This window comes from Zalophus californianus, chromosome 3, assembly GCF_009762305.2.
Source record: "Zalophus californianus isolate mZalCal1 chromosome 3, mZalCal1.pri.v2, whole genome shotgun sequence".
NCBI lineage: Eukaryota > Metazoa > Chordata > Mammalia > Carnivora > Otariidae > Zalophus > Zalophus californianus.
The window spans coordinates 58,262,577-58,283,241 of NC_045597.1; the positions used below are offsets into that span (position 1 = coordinate 58,262,577).

At 34.5% G+C, this 20,665-nt stretch overlaps 2 protein-coding genes across 3 annotated transcripts in view; one reads left to right on the forward strand and one right to left on the reverse strand.

The window, feature by feature from the left end:
• Positions 1-20,665, forward strand: part of RB1 (RB transcriptional corepressor 1) — a 160,508-nt gene that overhangs the window by 89,200 nt on the left and 50,643 nt on the right. The window lies entirely within an intron of this gene.
• Positions 12,402-14,424, reverse strand: LPAR6 (lysophosphatidic acid receptor 6). Its single transcript, XM_027589126.2, has one exon. The coding sequence runs from the start codon at positions 13,721-13,723 to the stop codon at positions 12,689-12,691; it is 1,035 nt and encodes a 344-aa protein (XP_027444927.1). The 5' UTR covers positions 13,724-14,424; the 3' UTR covers positions 12,402-12,688.

Sequence of the window (20,665 nt, forward strand, 5' to 3'; positions counted from 1 at the left end):
AAATGGTTTTTTATATGGTTCCTCATATGTTAAAAAAACAATGAATGGAAAACCCAAAGTAACTGAGATGACTTTTATAAATTAATCCAAGTCTTCTCCTGTACTAAATGCTGATATCAGCCTGAGTTCTTGATCCAGATCTATTTGTGGTTTTAAATATAAAATCTTTTCCTTATGTAAACCTTTACTCAAGTGCCTTCTAGTCTTGCATGCCATGTTTGACTGTTTAGTCTGTTCTTTTCTGTGTGCATTTCCTCCTCCTTTAATCTTTAGAACACTCTGACACACATGAGTAATTGGTAGAGTTCACTGTGGAGACTTGTCCATTCATGTCTCCCTTTCTTCTCCCCTATTGTCCATATTATATATGTTTTCCTTATTCATGAATTGGCACAAGGGACTAAAGAAATCTAGGGATGTTAAAAAAAAAAAAATCAACAACTCAGAAATGTCCCTTAGGTGTAGCTCCTAGAAACTTGCTGTAGGAAGCAGTGCTTTTACAAAGCTCATCACTGGCTTCATTCTTTGGAGTCTTTCCTGATCATCATACAGACCTGCATCAAAATGATCCTCACTTATGCATATAACATTTCAGTGTAGAAATCATAATAGATCATACTTTTGCATGTGTGCTGTTACAGGCACTGTTAAAAGTACTGAACTATGTTAACTCCTTTACTTTGCAAACTCTCTGAAATAGATGCTATCATTATCACCATTTCATAGGTGAAGAAACTGAAGCACAGAGAAATTGAGAACTTTTCCTTATAAAAAGGTATAACTGAACTCCAGCATTGTTAAATGTGAGCAGTGTTTGCTGTTATACTGTGGGTGGAATTTGTTATATTGCAGGTCCACAAAACTTAAGTTGATGGCAGAGCCAGAATTTTAACTTGGGTTATCTGGTTCCAGAGATGGTATTTTTTAACCTCTGTGCTGCCTCATGGTGTATATTAGCTTCCTATTGGATATATGCAGTGTTGTAATTGGTTTCTTTATTCTTGCTTTATCTCTGTTTGTATCTTTATCTCTGTGTCTCTGTGCTGCCGCAGGAGAAACCTGGGCTTTGAGTTACCAGATCTCAGTTAGTTTTCACAGAAGGTAAATAATGCTATCCCTATTTTACGGTAAGAAAAGCTGAGGTTCAGAGATACTACTGTGGTGTAACTTGCCGTGGTGTGATTATGAACAAGTCATGTCTCTGCATCTCAAGTTTCCTTGTGTGTAAAATGGGGATAATAGTATTTACCTTTCAGAGTTATTGTGAGGAATAAATGAACACTTACGAGAATGGTACATTTTAGAAACAGAACAATTATTACTTCCTTCATTCCCTTTTTTCTACTATACAGTGATTTCTTAAGAACAGAGAACTGAGAATACGGTTAAGCATTATTGGATCTGTTTATCCTCACTTACTAGAAGTATGAACTTTTCTCCTGAGGCACTCCCCTCCCCCATTGCCTTTTCAAAATGGAAAAAGTTCAGGGGGAAAAAGGTGTAACTGAACTCCAGCATTGTTAAATGTGGACAGTGTTCACTCTTATATGGCAGTTGGAATTTGTTATATTGCTTTAGTTATGACTCATGTCAGTAATTACCTGAGGGCAGTGTTCATTATTCAAGTACAAACAAGAAGGGAGATAGCAATTGTAGAACAAAAGCTCAGAAGGATCCTCTGTGCTTATTAACCTGTGGAAGTGGAAGCAATTGTACTCTTGTTCAGAGGGTCTTCTACAAGGTCTTGATGTTTGGAAATTGCTTGAATATAATCTTAGAATTTTCAGTCTCTAAACTCGTAGTTAAATCCTAACTCTAGTAGTGAGAACAGTTCTGGAATCTGGATGTGAAAGAAACAAAAAAGTATCTTATGTAATATCTATTTTAATTAATATAGTTTCTAAATCCCTCCAGCAAAATAAGAAGCTATTATTAATAATGAGTTTAGTAAAATTTTTAGAAACACTCTGGGGCAGTTGTTCTAAATCATTTAATTAAGTTCTGTTACTTTTCATAATAAAAAGAGCTGACTTTTTGATATTTATCTTTTCCAAATATTTATGGCATGTTCTTAAAATGCTGAACGGTCACAACCTAGTTTTGTTTCAAAATGCATGTCAGTGGCCCTTGTGTGTGTGGTTTTATTAATTTACTGAGTGGGTCTTCATATTTTCCACTATTGTCAGAAATAGCCAAATATCAGAAGTATTTATGGTATCTTCCTGTAAGTGTGGATTTAGAACTGATAAGGAGATGTAGAATAGGAAACAGCTGGATTTGCTTCTCTTTCAAAAAACTTTTTATTCTTCTAAGTTGCAGTGTTTCTTGCCTCTGTTAAAATATAACATAATTTGTCTTTAAGATTTGATTATACTCTTTAAGAATTCTCCGAAGACTAACAGAAATCTGTCTTGCTATCTTTTATTTAAGTTCATTTCCTTTTTGGAGTTTAATATCTGGTCATTTTTATCCTTACCAATAAATTAATAAAAACTTGTTTATTTTTATTGCTATCTGATCATTATCCTTACTCTTTCTATGTTTTAAGATAATTATCTAAAAGTTTTTCATTTGGGGCACCTGGGTGGCTCAGATGGTTAAGCGTCTGCCTTCGGCTCAGATCATGATCCCAGGGTGCTGGGATCGAGTCCCGCATCAGGCTCCCTGCTCCTTGGGAGCCTGCTTCTCCCTCTGCTTCTCTCTCTCTCTCTCTCTCTCTCTCTCTCCCCCTCCCTCTGTCTCTCATGAATGGATAAATAAAATCTTAAAAAATAATAAAAATAAAAGTTTTTCATTTGTATATTAAGTAACACTAATTTTTATAACTTAAGTTTTTTCATTTTGGTTTTTTTCTTTTAAACAGTAAAAATGAGAAAGGTAGAAAAGCAAAATGACTCCTCTCTTACCAATACATGAGTCCTAAACAAAAATGAACACAGGATTTCGTAATCCAGTACTGAAATCTTAAAAATATAAACTTGTTCTTAAAAATATAAAGTTTTGCATTGTCTTTGTAATAGGCATACTGGAAATTTTCAGTACTATGTACTTTTAAACCAGGATCTAACTCACATATTTAAACAAGGTCTTCTGAAAATAAACTTTTCCACAGTCCAGTTTCAGGTGAAGAATAAATGGCATGAGTGGACGGAGATTGCCATGATAATGCAAAAAATGATATACTTGACCTTTATAATTATTTCTGTTTGAACAACAACAACTTTTTCTATAATCTCTTACAGACAAACTATTTAATTGTCCCTTTTGATTTTTTAATACATGGCCATATTTTTCCCTTCTCTTTATATCAAAATTATGTGTGTTTCAGTTTAAAAAGGACTTACAAGACAAGAACACAAAATATAGCAATTTTTGCCCAACAGTTTTGAAACCAGTTATGTTGGCCATCAGCAAAAATCACATATGTGACATATAAGCCAAAGGTATAATTTTTAGTGCTGTTTTAGTATTCATTTTTATTTAAATAAACTGCTTTTCTTTATACATAAAATCTTTTCCCCTGGAAAGCCTAAATTTAGTCCAGTGTGACTATTTTACACTCATGTAATGAAATAAAAGTTCTTTATTTTTAAAATAAAGATTTATAATAAAGTGATTCATAGGTTTTTATGACCTATTAAAATATGAGCTAACAATTTATTAAATAGTTTAAAATATTAGCATTTTTAAAGAAAATAAATTGAAAGTTATGTTGTTCATAATTAATAGATTTGCTTTGTTTTGATGAAAAAACCCTTTGCATATTATTTTGCAGCAGCAGTAAAAGGGTTTAAGTAGTATAATGTTTTCTTGTGTAATTTATACTGTGCAGTTGCTTTTATTTTTTATGTATTTATTTTTATTTCAATTAGTCAACATATAGTACACCATCAGTTTCAGATGTAATGTTCAACAGTTCATCAGTTGCACATAACACCCAGTGCTCATCACATCACGTGTGCAGTTGCTTTTAAAAATGAGAATATTTCTGGTTCAAAATAGCAAACTGACCACACACCTTTACCTCCTTCCTCCCCCAAAACCCGTCCAGAAGTTACAGAAAAGAAAAATAAAAAGCACACGTGGGCGTGAAATCCTGCAATACTGAGACTATAAAGTAGAAAACTATGGAGGGAAGTTGAGGGGTTGATTCAGGTTTGAGGATAAAAAGTAAATGAGGGGTATATTGAAGGATACAACAAAATAGAGAAAACCACAGCTCTGAATACACACAGGAAAGGGCTCTGGTGGAAGTGGGAATCTTAGCCTCCAAGCTCAAAGTAGCAGATATAGAGAGTAAGGCAGTAATCAGGAGAATTTTTTTCAAGTGCTGTCTGCCAGTAGCTCTCGAACTTGAGCATACATCCTAATGACCTGGAGGGCTTGTTAACACAAAGGTTACAGATTGCTGGACGCAACCCCAAAGTTTCTAGGGTAGGGTCCAAGAATTTACATTTCCAACATGTTTCTAGGCAATGCTGATGTTGCTGGTCTGGCCACTACCTTTTGAGAACATCGGTCCATGAAACATTTGGACCAGTCCCCCACCTCAGTTCATGCCAGCCTATAAAATCAGGAAAATGTATATTCCTCTTTACTAATGAATTAGGAAAAGTTGCCCCTCTGGATACAGGTACCTCTGATTTGGTATGCAGAATTTATGCTGAAGCCCTGTGCTTTTGTGCAGTGCACAAACTATACATATACATGCCTGGCCCCACCCCAGCTTTTGTACACACACACACACACACACAGTACCTACAGCTTCCTGCTGGGTCTATAAGAGAAGCAGAGCAGAAAAGTAGGCAAATCTATAAATTAGGTAGGTTAGGTAAATTAGGTAAATGTGTAGACTTCTATAACAGATTTGAAGAAAAAAATGAGATAGGAAAGGTAATTCTGCTTAAGAAGAAAATGCATCCAAACTGCTATGCTGCAAGGTTATATTGCCCTAATTTTGGTATTTTTTGGGTAACCTCAGTTCAATATCCATCCCCAAAAGAAAGACCAGATTAAAAAAATAACAAACGAAAATTTTCAAAGCCAGGAGGCTTCCAATGGAAAGGGGTTCATAGGTTCAAGCAGGATAAATGAATATGGATACATCTTGGTGGAAATTTGAATTCCAAAGGTAGTGAGAAAATTATAAAAGCTTCCAGCAAGAAAAAAGTAAGTTATTTACAGTGGAGTAAGATCCAGATCAGCATCAAAGTTCTTAGCAGGAGTATTGGATATCTGATAACCTAGAATTCTATAACCTACATGTCAAACAGGAGGGTAAAATGAAACAATTCTCAGACATCGAGGGACTCAGAAGGCTTATCTCTTGACTATCCTTTTTGAAATAAAATTACTAGAGAATGTGATTTAGCTAAGTAAAAAAGAAATCCAAGAAGGAGAAATTGTGGGATTTAAGAGTTAAACAGAGGAGTGCAGAGAGAAAAAAGTGGGAAGAATTCTAGGATACAACAGGCCTAGAAAATAGTTGTTCCAAAAAAGAAATCCATAGTTACATAAAGAATGTCTTAAAGAACACAGTGGTTTCTTTCAGTAATTCTATAACCTCATCTAAAGGCGGGAATTCAGTAGTAATGTTTAAGGTAAATCAAGTTTATGGTGATAACTGCAAGAGTTGAATTCTTGTGTCACAGAATAGTATTGACAAAGGAAAATTTGCCTCTCTTCCTTGGGCTTTTGATGAATTAAGTGTACCATACATAGGTTTGATGATACAAGAGGCAGTCTTTATTTTCTTTACATTTTTGTGTGTAAGTATAGGATATTTATTAGAACTGTATTGATAAATATCCAGAGTAGGTACTATATAAGTAAATACATATTAGTTCTTAGAAATTAATCTTCAGGGGCACCTGGGTGGCTCAGTTAAGTGGCCAGTTCTTGATTTCGGCTCAGGTCATGATCTCAGGGTCCTGGGAATAAGTCTCATGTGCTCAGTGGGACTGAGCCCCCACTCATTGGGGCTCTGTGCTCAGTGGGAAATCTGCTTAAGGATTCCTTCTCTCTCTATAATAAATAAATCTTTAAAAAAAAAATCTTCAAATCACTTCTCCTTGTATACCTGAAACCGATACAACACTGTATGTTAACTATACTGAAATTAAAATAAAAATAGAAAAAGGGAAAAAAATTAAATCTTCAGTCTGGTGGGTAAGTAATATTTAATTTGTTCTTAACTCTTAAGCCCTTTCCTTCCCATCTCTACTTCCTCCATTTCAACCTATGTTAGATGCTATAAAGAATACAAAGAAGTACAAAACATAATCCCTTTCCTCAGGGAGCTTGAGGTATTAGGAAGATAAAAAGATAACTAACAAAGGCAGTTAAAAAAAAAAAAACCAAATAAGTGGTACAGACAATAAGCATTATCAAAGAAGATTTTGTTTAGGAGTAGAACTGGTCCTTGGAGGATGAAAAGGATTTTATCAGAGTAGAGGGGCACAGTGAGTTTTATTGACTGGGGTGGGGCAAGTAGTGTGTTATGTGCCTAAATGTCTAGAGTCAATAAAATAAGAGTTACGAGCACAGGACATGTAGTAGACCAACCAAGAGTGGAGGAATCTTATTTGGGAGAGAGAAAATAAACCAAAAAATCAAGAGGTCAGGGCTGTATTTTGGAGAATGTTGAACTTTGAAACTGGACTTTCCCTTCCAGGCAATGGAGAATCTGACAACTTTTAAAACCGGACAGGGGCGCATGGGTGGCTCAGTCTGTTAGGTCGCCAGCTCTTGATTTCAACTCCAGTTGTGATCTCAGGGTTGTGAGATTGAGCCCCACTTCATGCTCTGAGCTGGTCATGGAACCTGCTCGGTCCCTCTCCCTTTGCCCCTCCCCCCACTTCTCCCTCCCTCTCAAAAACAAAACAAAACAAAAAACTCCAAAACCCCCCCAAAACTGGGCATTAAGTGACTGGTTTAAAGTGGTGATTTAATAAGTAAATGTGGTTGACCTGTCCTGCATGGTCGAAGGGAAGAAAGCAGGAAGCAGGCTGAGGGGGTGCCCGGGTGGCTCAGTCAGTTGGGTGTCTGCTTTCTGATTGGGTTGTGATCTCGAGTTCCTGGGGTCAAGCCCTGTGTCTGTTCAGTGGGGAGTCTGCGTCTCCCTCTCACTCTGTGTTCTCCCTCTCTCTCTCAAATAAATAAAGCTTTAAAAAAAAAAGGAAGCAGGCTGAGAATGTAATTGTAGTAGTCCCAATATTACATGGTAACAGTGGTGACAATGGTTATTAAAAGGAAGGAGGGGGAGTGAAGGGGGTACGGTACCTGGGTGGCTCAGTTGGTTAAGCATCTGACTATTTCAGCTCAGGTCATGATCTCGGGGTTGTGAGCTCAAGGCGCCCCCCCCCCCCGCCACACACACACTAGAACTCATGTCCATCTTTAAATAGAATTTTAAGGTTCATTCATTCAACAGGTGATTGAGAACTATTACCTGCCATGTACTAATATGGATATAGTTCTAGATTGGGTTTGTTTTTTTCTTTCCCATACTTGTTGGCTTTAGTTTTTTGACTGTGTGGAATAAGAAGTGGCACATACAGCTCACAGACCAACTACCTGATTCTGTAAAGTTTTATTGGAACACAGCCACACTCATTCACTTATGTATTGTCTGTGGTTGCTTTTGTGCTATAAGGCAGAGTTGAAAAGTTGCAACAGGACCATATAGTCTGTAGGCCTAAGATACTATCTGACCCTTGAAGAAAAGAGTTTCTGATTTCTGATGTATAACATTAACATGTTTCCCAAAGTCTTACACTCAGATAAGTGTCATAACCTTCAATATCCTTTCTGTGCTGTTCCTCACCCCTATTCTTTGTGTTTCTTTTGGTAAAAATAAGCAAATATATGTATGCTGTTTTATTTTGCCTTTTGTTATACCAAAGATAGCCTACCATATATGTATTGCTACTTTTTTCACTTAACACTTTCTGGCAATCTCAGCATATCAGTTCATAGAGCTCTTTCTCATTCTTTATTACAGCTGAATGGTGCTACATTGTATATGTGCTGCAATTTATTCAGTCAGTCTTCTATGCGTGGACTTCTAGGTAGTTTCCAATATTTACAGTTTCAAATAATGCTGCACCTTGTACATATGTTTTTACATTATTGAAATTATGTCTTCAGGGTACATACCTAGAAATGAGAGTGCTGGCTCAAAGAGTAAATGTGTGTGTGTGATATTGCCAAATTCCCGTCCATAAGGATCATACCGTTTTCTGTTCCCATCAGCAGTGTATGTATGTACCAATTTCTCCACAAGCGTCACTCATTTAATTTTACAAAGTGATGACATTAAAATATTCTTCCTGGGCGCCTGGGTGGCTTAGTTGGTTAAGCGACTGCCTTCGGCTCAGGTCATGATCCTGGAGTCCCGGGATCGAGTCCCGCATTGGGCTCCCTGCTCAGCAGGGAGTCTGCTTCTCCCTCTGACCCTCTTCCCTCTCGTGCTCTCTGTCTCTCATTCTCTCTCTCTCAAATAAACAAATAAAATATTTAAAAAAAATAAAAAATAATAAAATAAAATAGTCTTCCTATCTTTCATCAGCATCATTTCAAAAAAGAAAGGCCATTTTAATAAGGGAGAAAGAACATAAAGGATTAGAACAGCTCTTTAAGTTTAAATTGAATAAATAATCTCTTATTGTGATTGTTTTCTTTTTGCTGAAGACAAATGCATCTCTACTCTGTAATCAGAGGAATCTTTTTGAAATGCAAATCTATCATGTCTCTCCTAACTGGAAATTCTTCAGGGCTTTCCACATCTCCTCAGATCTTAATATGGCTTTATTATGGCCTATAAATACATGTAAGGTCTCAGCCTTATATCTCCAGCCACTTTAGGTTTGTTTTAGTTCTTTCAGTATACCAAGTTCTCTCCCAAGGACTTTTGCATGTGCTACTTCCCTGGCCACCATTAAAGAAATAGACAAGTCAAAAACAAACAAAAAACCCCAAATTCTTATCCTGGCTCTACCTTAACTTGTTCTGTGACCTTATGCAAGTTACTTAGCCCTTTAATTCTTCAGTTAAGATGACCTATACGCTCTTTTAGTTTTAAATTGTGAATTTACCAGAAGTCATTTTGATGGGAAGTTTAATAGAACGCAGCACATTCACCCTATGGCTCTTAACTATAACTTGGCTTTAAGTATATAACACATACTTGTTTTTCATTCTTACTCTTTACTTAAATTTTAATTATTTTCAAATTAGTTGATGAGTTGATTCTATATGAGTAAAGTAAGGTTTGAGTTTGAAAAGTGGTTATTAAATTCATGAATTATCTCTGTTTCTCGGGTGTTGTGTCTTGGATTCTGTTTTTGCCACTGCTTTTAGCACTTGAATCACAGTGTGATGAGAGATAATTTTGTATCCTTTTAAGGAGTTATTGAAGTAAATCTTTTTTGAGAGCAGGAGGAAGGGGAAAGACTTGATAGAGTAGTTGGCCTAGAGTTAATTTCATACTATTTTATTATCCTGATCTATTGCCCTGTTTAATTGATAATTCTTTGTTTTTTTGTAAAATTGACTGTCAGAAAATGGGTAATAGACATCAGGTAAAAAGGTTGAAGAAAGAGATTAAATAGGTAATTAAGAATTTGTGATTTTAGGAAAGTGTGTATGTTGATTTCTGGAAAATGTAATTAAGTAATATTGACTATTAAATACTCTGGTCTGTTTAAAGATGTTTTGTGTCCTTATGTTTGTCCATTAGTTCCTTTTAATTTAGAATTTATTTCTTGGAGATCATGTTATAAATGGATAATTTGATTCTCAGCCCAGCCCAACAGAGCTTTTTAAAAATATTTTACCTTAGGATTATGTTAAGATTCATCTGTTAGTAAGCACTTTATAAAATTTTTTATATATTTATTCACAACTAAGAGCACCAGGTTATATCTTCCCTTACTTGCATCTGGGGTTGGATTGACATGTAAGTACTAAAAAAAAGTTTGGGTGTTGAGAGGTAGTAAAGATTCTGTTAGGCAATGGTAACCTAATATACTGACAAGAGATCGTATATCTGGTTCATTCATTAGGGGTCCAAAATTACAGAAGCAAAAAGCAGTTGCTTTAGATACGAGTTGTGACTTAAATGCTTGGGGATATGAAGTTTTTTATTACATTTTATATTCCTCAACTGAGTGACTAATCTTTAAATACCAGTATGTATAAGATTTATACCTCAAATTTACTTTCAGTATTTTGAATGTAGAATATAAAGTCAAAACTCCTTGATGAAGTAGTGTCTCCAGTTTCTTTAAATTTTTTGTACATATATTATGTACAGCACATATATTTTCATACATGTCTTTTAATAAACTAGTTACTTAGTTATTTTCTCAGAAAAGGTCATTTCTGAGTTTAGAACCAGTCATTAGGATCCTGGGGCGCTGATTTCCACACCTTAAAAATGTTCTCATCTGTTCCTTTGAAGGGTGTTAATGTGGAACAGAAGATTAATTAAATCATCTACTCTTTTACAAAGATGTTAAAAAGAGTGGGCATAGTTTTTTGGTAGGGAGGGCTTGGTACTCTCACTTTAAAGTAAAAAAAGTAAAATTCTCAAGAGTTCTCAAGAGGCTTTCTGGGGAAAGAAGAAAGAGAACATTTTGAGTATGTAATTTACCATAACATGCAATGCTAACAAAGGAAAATAACTTTAGAACACTTTCTGTCCATGTAGTTAAGCTTTACCCAGGATTTGAAGTTCTAGAAGATAAAACTAGTATTCATTATCTGTTAGCTATTACTTTGTGAAAAATCTTACAAAACTTTGATTCATCTTTCTGTTGACAAGAGGGCAACAAAAATGTCTCCAGTAATCACAGTAACAACAAATATCTAATGACTGTTTTGCTTGTATTTTAAAGTAATAGTCATACTTTGAGATCTTGCTCACAGATCTTTAAGCTAAGGAAAGTTCTGAGAAATCTCAGTTACAAACTCTCAGCCCCTTTTCTCCACATCATTAGGTTGTTAGTTGCTTTTCAAGAGTGGTAGGTATATTTATTTTCTGAAGAGTGATATCAAATAAAGGTGTACTACAGGGCAAATTGAAGACTTTAAGGATTTATTTTGCCTTTGGTTTATCTAAAGGAAACCATGGCTACCTGAAGAAAATCCCCCAGTTATTTTCTTGAAAATAGATTACTTATCTAGCAAATGATTATGATTTGTCTGAAATCATTGTAGCCCAAGCCCAGAGAACAGCAAAAATCAAATTTAAATTAAGAGTAGTTGTCCACGACAACCCTGTTGGGACCCCTCTCACTCTTGAGAGCTTCTTCTGTATCTTTACTTAATAAACTTTTATCGCTTTAAAAAAAAAAAAAAGAGTATTTGTCCAAAGTTGTGTTCAGGACTTGAAAGATTAGATGTAAAAATCAAATACATTGAATGCTGAATTTAATTATGTCATTTTTCTCAAATAAAAAGCATTCTTTTTTAACTTTGGAGAACTGCTTGAATTTGAAAGAAAATATGTTGGAAAATGAAAAAGTTTTAGAGTAGTTGGTACTTAATATCTACTAAATTATAGCTCAAATCGATACCTTTTCTGTGTTTAAGAAAATGAAAATGTAGTTGTACTGAGTTATTTGGCCCTGTAGTTTTGGTGCTTTTTACATAAGGAACTGTGTTTTTACTTTATAAATTATTTTGAAGTACATTAACATTTTGCATACTGGAAATAATATTTTCGGCTGTTCAATATTAGACTTTAAATGGTCAAAAGAGAGAAGGGAAGTAATGTATTTACTGATCACTTTCTAAGCACCAAGTCTTGTATTTCACTATCTTACTATCTGTGGTATTTCTGACTTAAAATGCACATACAGGTTACTTATTGTGACAAAATATACCTTTAAAATGTACCTCCAAGTAGTATTTTTTTTTAAGTATACCTAGCAAAACAGCATTTTGTTAGTTTCTTCCCTCTCAATTTTGGTGGCATATATTATTTTGAAATTGAACACTGTTATATCCAGAAAATAGATCAAAATGATAATTTTTAAAGTATACATACTACATGGTTAGATAGCACTTGCTTCTTATGAATTGCCTACAAAGACAAAAGCCTGAATATTATCTGTAACTGCTTGAGATCCCCAAATAGTTAATGTGTTGTTATTCTAGAGAAGACATTTTTAGCTATTTTTTTCAAAGAACACTCCAAAACCACTTGTTATTTCAAATTATTCTCCTTTCTCGTTTATGTTATAGTTCAAGAAACATGATTAGTAGTTCCAATTCAAATTGAAATAGAAATTAGATATGTTGAATAAAAATATTAAATATGTAAAACACTTGTTATAAATCATTTAGTTTAAAATTGCTAAGAAATTAAACAGCACACATGGTCACCACATGATTTAAATCATAGTCACTTTTAGACTTTGAACAAGTCTTTTAGGAATTTTTTAATGAAGAGGAAGGTAGAGGTCAAAATGGCTCAGAAAAATAAAATAGTATGTATACAAGAATAGAATACATTTTAATGCTTAACACAGCAAATACAATTTTTTATACTAATAACTTTAAAATGTCCACTTGTTTATTTTCTTTCAGAGGTGGAGAAATAGTTGTCCAAGAAAACACTTCTCACAGTTGAAGGAACTTACGAGGTTCCCAGTGTAGTCCCAGCGGTTTCATTTCAGGCAGCTTATATTGTAGATTCACTGTCAAATATCTTATTTTTTAAGGTCTGTAGGTTATGTTGAATAAAGTTCTCTGTGCTGTGAACTTCAGAGAATCTGAAGTCACTTTTCCTAGCAGACCAGTTTTTCATTTTTATTGAATTCTGAATCGTTTCTGACGTGAAGTAGTAAACTATAGGGTCAAAGCAACAGTTTGAAACAGCAATGCAGAGAGTGATTGGGTACATGGTCCTTACTGCTGCCACTGCTGAGCAATTTACAAATGTTTGTGTTCTCATAAGAGAATATAAAATAAGATTGATATTGTAAGGCACAAAACAGAAGCAGAATATGACCAAATGTACAAAAATCATTCTTAAAACTTTAGTTTTGTTTATTTTGCTTCTACTTAATGTAACAGGTTTATTTAAAGTTCTTAGCACCACACTAGAACAAGTTACGTTTAAAATTAGAGGAATAAAAAATCCCACTATTTCGATGAAAATTACAATCCTTGAGAGATACGTTTTCCATGTGGCTTCTGGAAATTTTTCAAAGCAGGCTTCTGAGGAATTGTTCCCCAGAGAATTGGTGGACTGAAAAAATACTGCTGGTGCACTTCCTCCTATCACAGTTAGCCACACAGCAATGCACACGAGTTTTGCATTTCGTTTGGTTCTTAAAGTCTTTGACTTAAATGGGTAGACAATTGCCAGAAACCGATCCACACTAATACAGGTTAAGAACAGAATGCTTCCATACATGTTGGTATAAAACAGCATCACTGAGATTTTACAAAGTACATCTCCAAACGGCCAGTTCTGTGTTGCAAAGTAAAAAATCCTGAAGGGTAAAGTAAAAACAAACAGCAAGTCTGACATTGCCAAGTTAATCATGTATGTTGTGGTTTCGTTTCTCACTTTGAGGGTGCAGATGAAAATGTATATGGCAACACAGTTGGATATTAACCCAAGCACAAACACCATACTAAACATGCACCCATACAAAGTGTACTTAAAGGAGTCATCATAGGAGCAATTGGAGCTGTTACTGCTTACCATTATAAAGGCACGTCCAGTTTACAGAATTGAAGTCCTTTTGTCAGCTGCAGTCTTCTTTGGTATTCAGATTGTGACTTTATACCCTCCAGAGTATTTGCAAATTCTTTGTATCTTTGGATAGATTTATAAATATTTCCTTTTTCTTTGAAATCTCGATAAGAAACATGAAATTCGTTGTTGTAAAGTTTCCACTTGGTTCTTCAACAGGAAAATATTCTCATTTTCTAATCCGAAAATCCGTGAATCCAGGGTTTAGGTAACCGACGAACAACTTTTGAAAAATGTAGTCAGTGAAGCCAAGCTATTGGATTATTAATTTAAAGAAAAGCTGTGTTCTGAGATGGGAAGAAAACTCATCTGGTAAACTTGTATTTCAGTAGTCAAGATGAATATTCCAAAATTAAAGTTTCTCTACGCTCCAATATATTTAAGATGAAGGTAGTAGTCTTTTTTTGCTTTCAGTGAAGAGTTTTCAGACACTTAAACATTCCCAGTTTGGTCTCACTTCTTGCTCCTTTTAAATGAAGTTTTCCTTTTTGGTATTCCTGCAGTGGATTCCAGATGGTGGTAAGCAGAAGAGTCTTTTAAAGTTTCCGAAATAAATTCCTAAGCATGTTAGCTCTTGCTGAATTGAAGCCTTTTCCTCCGTTGCCAGATGTATTGTGAGATGGGCTTTCTCTGAAGTGGAAAAGAAAGCCTTGCTAGATTTGTAGTATGACATCACAGGAAGAAGAGGTTGGGCTTGGACAAAGAAAGGTTTCAGCCCCGTTTGTTTACTGTGCCTTTAATCTGATCATGTGTCTGCTGGGAATATACCTAGGAGGCTTGCAAATGGTCACTGGCTGTTGAGCTGAGCCTCTGCCCTTTAACTCTTTTTATGCGGAATTGCTTCTGGGATTTTGGCCACCTTCTTTCCTTTCTTTTATTTCTATTTGGTAATAAGAAATCAGTATTAAGACTTTTTCTCTTATTTGATTGCTTTTGTGTTTGGAATACGAATTTTTTAAAGAAATAAAATGTATATGAGTGTGTATAAATTGAAATTGTGGTATTTTAATATAGCATTGAAAAAACTGTTTAATGACTTAGGAAAAAGAGAAATTTAATCTTTAGGTGTCAAAAATATATATATATTTTAAAGATTTTATTTATTTATTTGAGAGAGAGAGAATGAGAGATAGCATGAGAGGGAAGAGGGTCAGAGGGAGAAGCAGACTCCCTGCCGAGCAGGGAGCCCAATGCGGGACTCGATCCCGGGACTCCAGGATCATGACCTGAGCCGAAGGCAATTGCTTAACCAGCTGAGCCACCCAGGCGCCCTAGGCGTAAAAAATATTTGACTGACCAGTGGTAATTTTGCCACTCCTGGCTTCTGTTTGCCATAATTGCACATCGAGATTTAATTGGTATGATTGTGAATGGCTCCAATCCTGCATCTCTTCCATTTTTGATAAACAATTTTCTAACATTCTTTCCTCTTTCCTATAAAATTGAGTTAATATTTTAGAGCACTTCCGATTTTTAAGTTACTTTCACCAAAGAATAAATTCAAGAATGTTCATGTTTGGCATGGTATTAATCTTACTTATGCACGGAACTAACTTGTGTTTTTTTAAACAAACTTTTTTCCCCCCTAAATTGAATAAAATAAGTTTTGGAGAATAAAAGTTATACTACTTGGCTAAATTTTAGGTTCATAATTTTATTTTCATTACCCTCAACCTGCCTCTTACCCCTCTTAATATGACATTAACTATGTGTGGTTCAGATTTTGTTTTCATTTAAAAGCTCCTATGAGTTGTTTCGGAATGTATTTATATTTAAGGGATACTCATTTTTTTAAAGTCCAAAGAACTTGGAAGAATAAAGTATGTGCAGGATGGAGGTAATTGAATATGGTTGTTACTTCCTCGGGGATTGACAATACCACAACCTCTGGACACATACGTGTTTTTCTTGTTCTAAATTACCATTTTTCAGAGAAGGCTAGATCCAGTTACAGTTTACTGTTGCTGTTTTCTAGTTTGGTTCAGTTTGGGCCAAAACTCTGTCTTTCGAAGTATCTATTAGGGAAATTTAGGGAATTTAAGAGTGATTTGTTTTTCCTTCCTAAATTACCTAATTTAAAAGTAATATGTTGCAGTAATATGTTTTATGCTGATTTTTTACCTTTTTCATTATAAAATTAAGTTTAGCACCTTCTGTTGTTTGTTGATGAATCCTGCCTGAATCGTATTCTCTTTTTTTTTGTTGTTTTGACTGGGAAATTTATAATCAAGTGACACCAAAAAATGAGTATTATTTATAATCAATAAACTTAAACGTTAAAGGGTTGAATTCTTTGTGTATCGCTCTGGTATGAAAAAGAGGTAGCATGTGTAAGTGTTCATATTAGAAAGCAGGTGAATAGTAATGAAATAAGGAGTAGTTAATAAGCTTGTGTTCTTATTGAGAAAAATTTTCTATTGTAGTTTCTTAGTAATCTATTAAATCGATAATCTCTTTAGTCATCATTAAATAAAATAATAAGCAGTCTTATGCCCTGACCTTGTTTACTTCTGCTTTCATTTTAATATGGCATTGTCTCAAACAAAGAGGTAAAATGTATTAATTCTGCATTGGAATATTCTTCTACATATTGATGTTGTTATTCACTGGACTTGTTATTCACTTAACTATTCATTTCTAGTTTTTCGTGTTTGAGTTATTGGTGCTTATAGATCACTATTTGTTGAATTAAGCTTTTTGTTATTATCAGGATATTAGTATATGTTTGTATTTTTAATTCTTAACACAGGTTTTGACCCTGTTAGTGATACATGTTTGCTGATGAATGAATCATAGTAATAAACTTTACTTTTGTTGAAAACTGTTTCTGTTAAGGAAAAGAGCAATAGCAGAGGGGCCGTCTGCTTCAGAGATTATTAAATGCTGGATTTTTCAAGATACTTAATTTGACTTCTAATTAAGGAACCAAAGTGAAATTAGATACCTTGAAAATTCCTGAGGTTAAGATTTGAAAAATATAGTAACTGCTTACAAAGGGAGTTAAATAAATATAGGGAATTGAGTATATTTAATAGGTGCTTTGTATTTGATAGCCTCAGACCAAACTGTTATTTTAATATGAGATTTGTACACTTTTGAAATTTAAGTCTGTGAATCAACTTATTTCTTGAGTGGGGCTTTCTAGGGCCCTGAAAAAACATGTACCACTGATTTGAAATTTAGTGACTCTGATTATGTGAGTCTTCACTTTTCAAATTTTAATTTTATCAAGAAGCCAGGTAAATAGCCAGCTAGTCTATAAAGTGGACCTTTTATTCACTACAATAATAGTATAAATCATTTAGTTGTGTAACTCGTTTTTTATCAGGTTGAGAGAGAGTATTCTGTTAGTTAACTATTAGAAGTTTAAAGATTTGGGCAACTTGTGAGATCTTGACTAAATTTCTGCTACAGCTATGATATTGAGGAGGCAAGAATCTGACTTTTTTTTTCTTTTTTTTCCCCCTATGCTGTAACTTTTTTAAAAAATTTTTTATTGTTATGTTAATCACCATACATTACATCATTAGTTTTTGATGTAGTGTTCCATGATTCATTGTTTGTGCATAACACCCAGTGCTCCATGCAGAACGTGCCCTCTTTAATACCCATCACCAGGCTAACCCATCCCCCCACCTCTCTCCCCTCTAGAACCCTCAGTTTGTTTTTCAGAGTCCATCGTCTCTCATGGTTCGTCTTTTTTATGCCTGATTCAAAATAGGCTCATAATAGTTCATTGGATGAATAAATAAATCTTTATTGGACACCCACTATAAACAAATAATGTGTTAAGTGTGCTCCTCAGCAATTCTTACTGTCTCTTTGTTTTCATAATGGTTATTTTCTGACCTTGATAGCAGTATCATTTTTATCTTGTCCCCCTTTAATTCTCACTGCCACCTTTCTGGGGTAACCCTGTCACTCTTGCCTGTATGGTTGTTATAATGCCTTGTCTTCTTATTTCCAGTCCCACCCTTTTCTATTTCCCCCCTGCTAGCCTGTCACAGATCAACTCATGAATCCATCAACTATTTATTCATTTATACCCTTCTTGCTTCCAAAAAGAATATAAAGCAAATGATAATTTTAAAATTGTCATAACTGATAGAATAAACATTTAAGATTTTAGTGTTTTATTAAATGTAAATTATACCTAAACTTTAAAAGTTTAAAAAGAAAGTATAGAACAGTTAAAAAGTTTAAATGTGGGGCACCTGGGTGGCTCAGTCAGTTAAGCATCTGCCTTCGGCTCAGGTCATGATCCCAGAGTCCTGGGATGGAGCCCCGTGTAGGCTCGCTGCTCAGCGGGGAGCCTGCTTCTCCCTCTCCCTCTGCCTGCTGCTCTGCCTACTTGTTCTGTCTCTCTCTCAAAAAAATAAAAACCTTAAAAAAATTTAAATGTGAGAAATTATTCTATATATTAGTCATTTTCATTATTCTAAAAATTGTTCATTTTGAACACAATAAAAGTTTGCAAAAGGCAAAAAAGTCTTAAAACCCAAATTCATTATATATTAGCAAAAGAATAAAAGCCAAGTGTTAGGTGGGGAGAGAGAAGGGTGGGAAGGGGCAATATGTGAAATAATGATGTTTGAAAAATCTAGGCTAAGAGAAGCTACTGCATTTGATGCAAGGCAGAAAAGGAAAACTTGGTGGATTATGTTGCTTTCATTTAATGAAAGAAAACATTCCAGAGTGTCAAGGGAGAAACTTCTTTGCTTTATCTCAGAAATACATTGTGAATCTTTACAGGTGAACCATTAAATGACCATAGGAGGTTGTTTTCTAGTGGCAGAACATATGCCATTTCTCATTGGACCTCAATTTAAGAAGAGTACCCAATGTCAAATTATGGTTCTGAGAAACATATGTTGGTAGATTAATATAGTCCAAATATATGTGGTAATTCTGGTTTAATTCTGAGGAAAGTTTGATAGTCTAGTGCAAGGGATCTCCACCTAAAGACCTTGACATCTCTAAAACTCCTGTTTTATTCGTTCCCCTGAGGACTGGCTCCATGGCTTTGATGAGATTCTGTGACTAAGAACAGGTAAGAGACCATGGATCTAAAGAAGTGAGGGATTAGCAAGTCCAGTAGGCTACTTCTTGAAATATCTGAAAATCTCTGAAATATTTTGAAAGTTTTTCTCTATGGATAGACTAGAAGGAAAAAGACTATTTGCTAGTGCAGGTTATGAATGAAGTACAGAATTGTGTATGTAGGCAATAAAATGTAAATCTGTAATTTTTTGCATTTTGATAGGGAAGTGTGAAAGTGTTGTGTACAGAGCACCAGCAAAGAATCAGAGAAGCTTGTTATGCAGTCATTTGACCTTCCTAAGGTTCTGGCTCCTTGGCTATAAATTGAGGGGGTTGGACTGCTAAGAGGTCCCTTCCTGCTTCTGTATCTGATTCTGATTCTTTTAATACTTTGAATGCTTAAGCTGCTAGTTTGGTTTTTTTCACTCTCAGGTATAACAAATCAAGGAGTCACTTTTCATTTTTTATGTTTAAGGATTTCTAATTTTGAAAACAGGTACAAGAAATATGTACAAGAAATATTCTTTGCTTAATACAAGAGTCTCATAAGGGGAATTTTGTTAACATTTTGTTATGCTGTAAAGATGTAACATTGAAAAAGACTTTACTTTGTATTTCTATAGAATTATTTTTTAAAAGATTTTTCTGGGGTGCCTGGGTGGCTCAGTCAGTTAAGTGTCCAACTCTTGATTTCAGTTCAGGTCGTGATCTCAGGGTCCTGAGATCGAGCCTTGCCTCAGGCTCCACTCTCAGTGGGGAGTCTGCTTAAGATTCTCTCTCTCTCATTCTCCCCCTCCCCCTGCTCTCTCTCTCTCTCTCTAATAAATAAATATTTAAAAATAAATAAATAAAAAGTTTTCTTTCCAAAGCACAAATAAGATGCCATGTTTTTATTATAAAATTGATCAAAACTCTAAAGTGATTTCTCATTAAAAATTTTGGTGGCCATAATTGGATTTGTACCTAAAATAACATCGAGAATACGAGATTTATAAAACAATTGGATGGGAGTGTTGTGAAACTTAAACTGAAATAAAGTTGTTCAAGTTCAAAATAAAGTGTGGAATAGTGAAATTTTAAAATGTAAGAATAATACTCTAAACTTACTTTGTTTTGAATGCAGCAAATTTTTGTTGTGATGAGATGTGACTCTTAAACATTCTCTCCCATCTCAAATTTATACTTATTAAAAAAGTTTTCTCACTTTAGAATCTTCTGAAGCCTATTAGGATGAATTTTTTAAGTTCAGACATGAACAAAACTTTCAATTTGAGAAATGAACATTTATAATTTATGTCAATAGAATATATTTATTTTATATAAAAAGATCTTTTAGTTAAACAAATTTAGCATTACTGTGTGTTGATATAATTTGAAAGTGGTTTACCTTTCCATCATTATTGCAAACACTTAGTAATTTTTGTTACTCTTTACTCGAGCATGAGTCATCTACCCAAGTTCAGAGGGTTGAACCAGCTTGTAGGGTTGGGTGGAAGTAGAAGAAAGATTTTTAGGGTGATGAATGATGATTTATAGCAAACTAAAAGTAGATGGGAATGGTAGTTGAAGCAGGTTCAAGCAAAGAGGGTAAAGGAAATTAAGAGGAACAGGAATGTTGTGATGTAAGACTTAAAACTTGAGTAAATCTATTTATTACTGCCAACACTTTGAGTTGTTCCTTCTTCCTTTTTTCCTATCTCTCCCTGCTCCGACTCTTTCATCTCTGCCTCTTAAAATCCTATCACATTTTTTATGGAGACCTCTCAATTTCATCAGTTTTTTTCTATACTTCCATAGTATTTAGTCTGTCTTCCTTTTAAGACATATTCATTCAATTCGATTAAGATTAAAAAA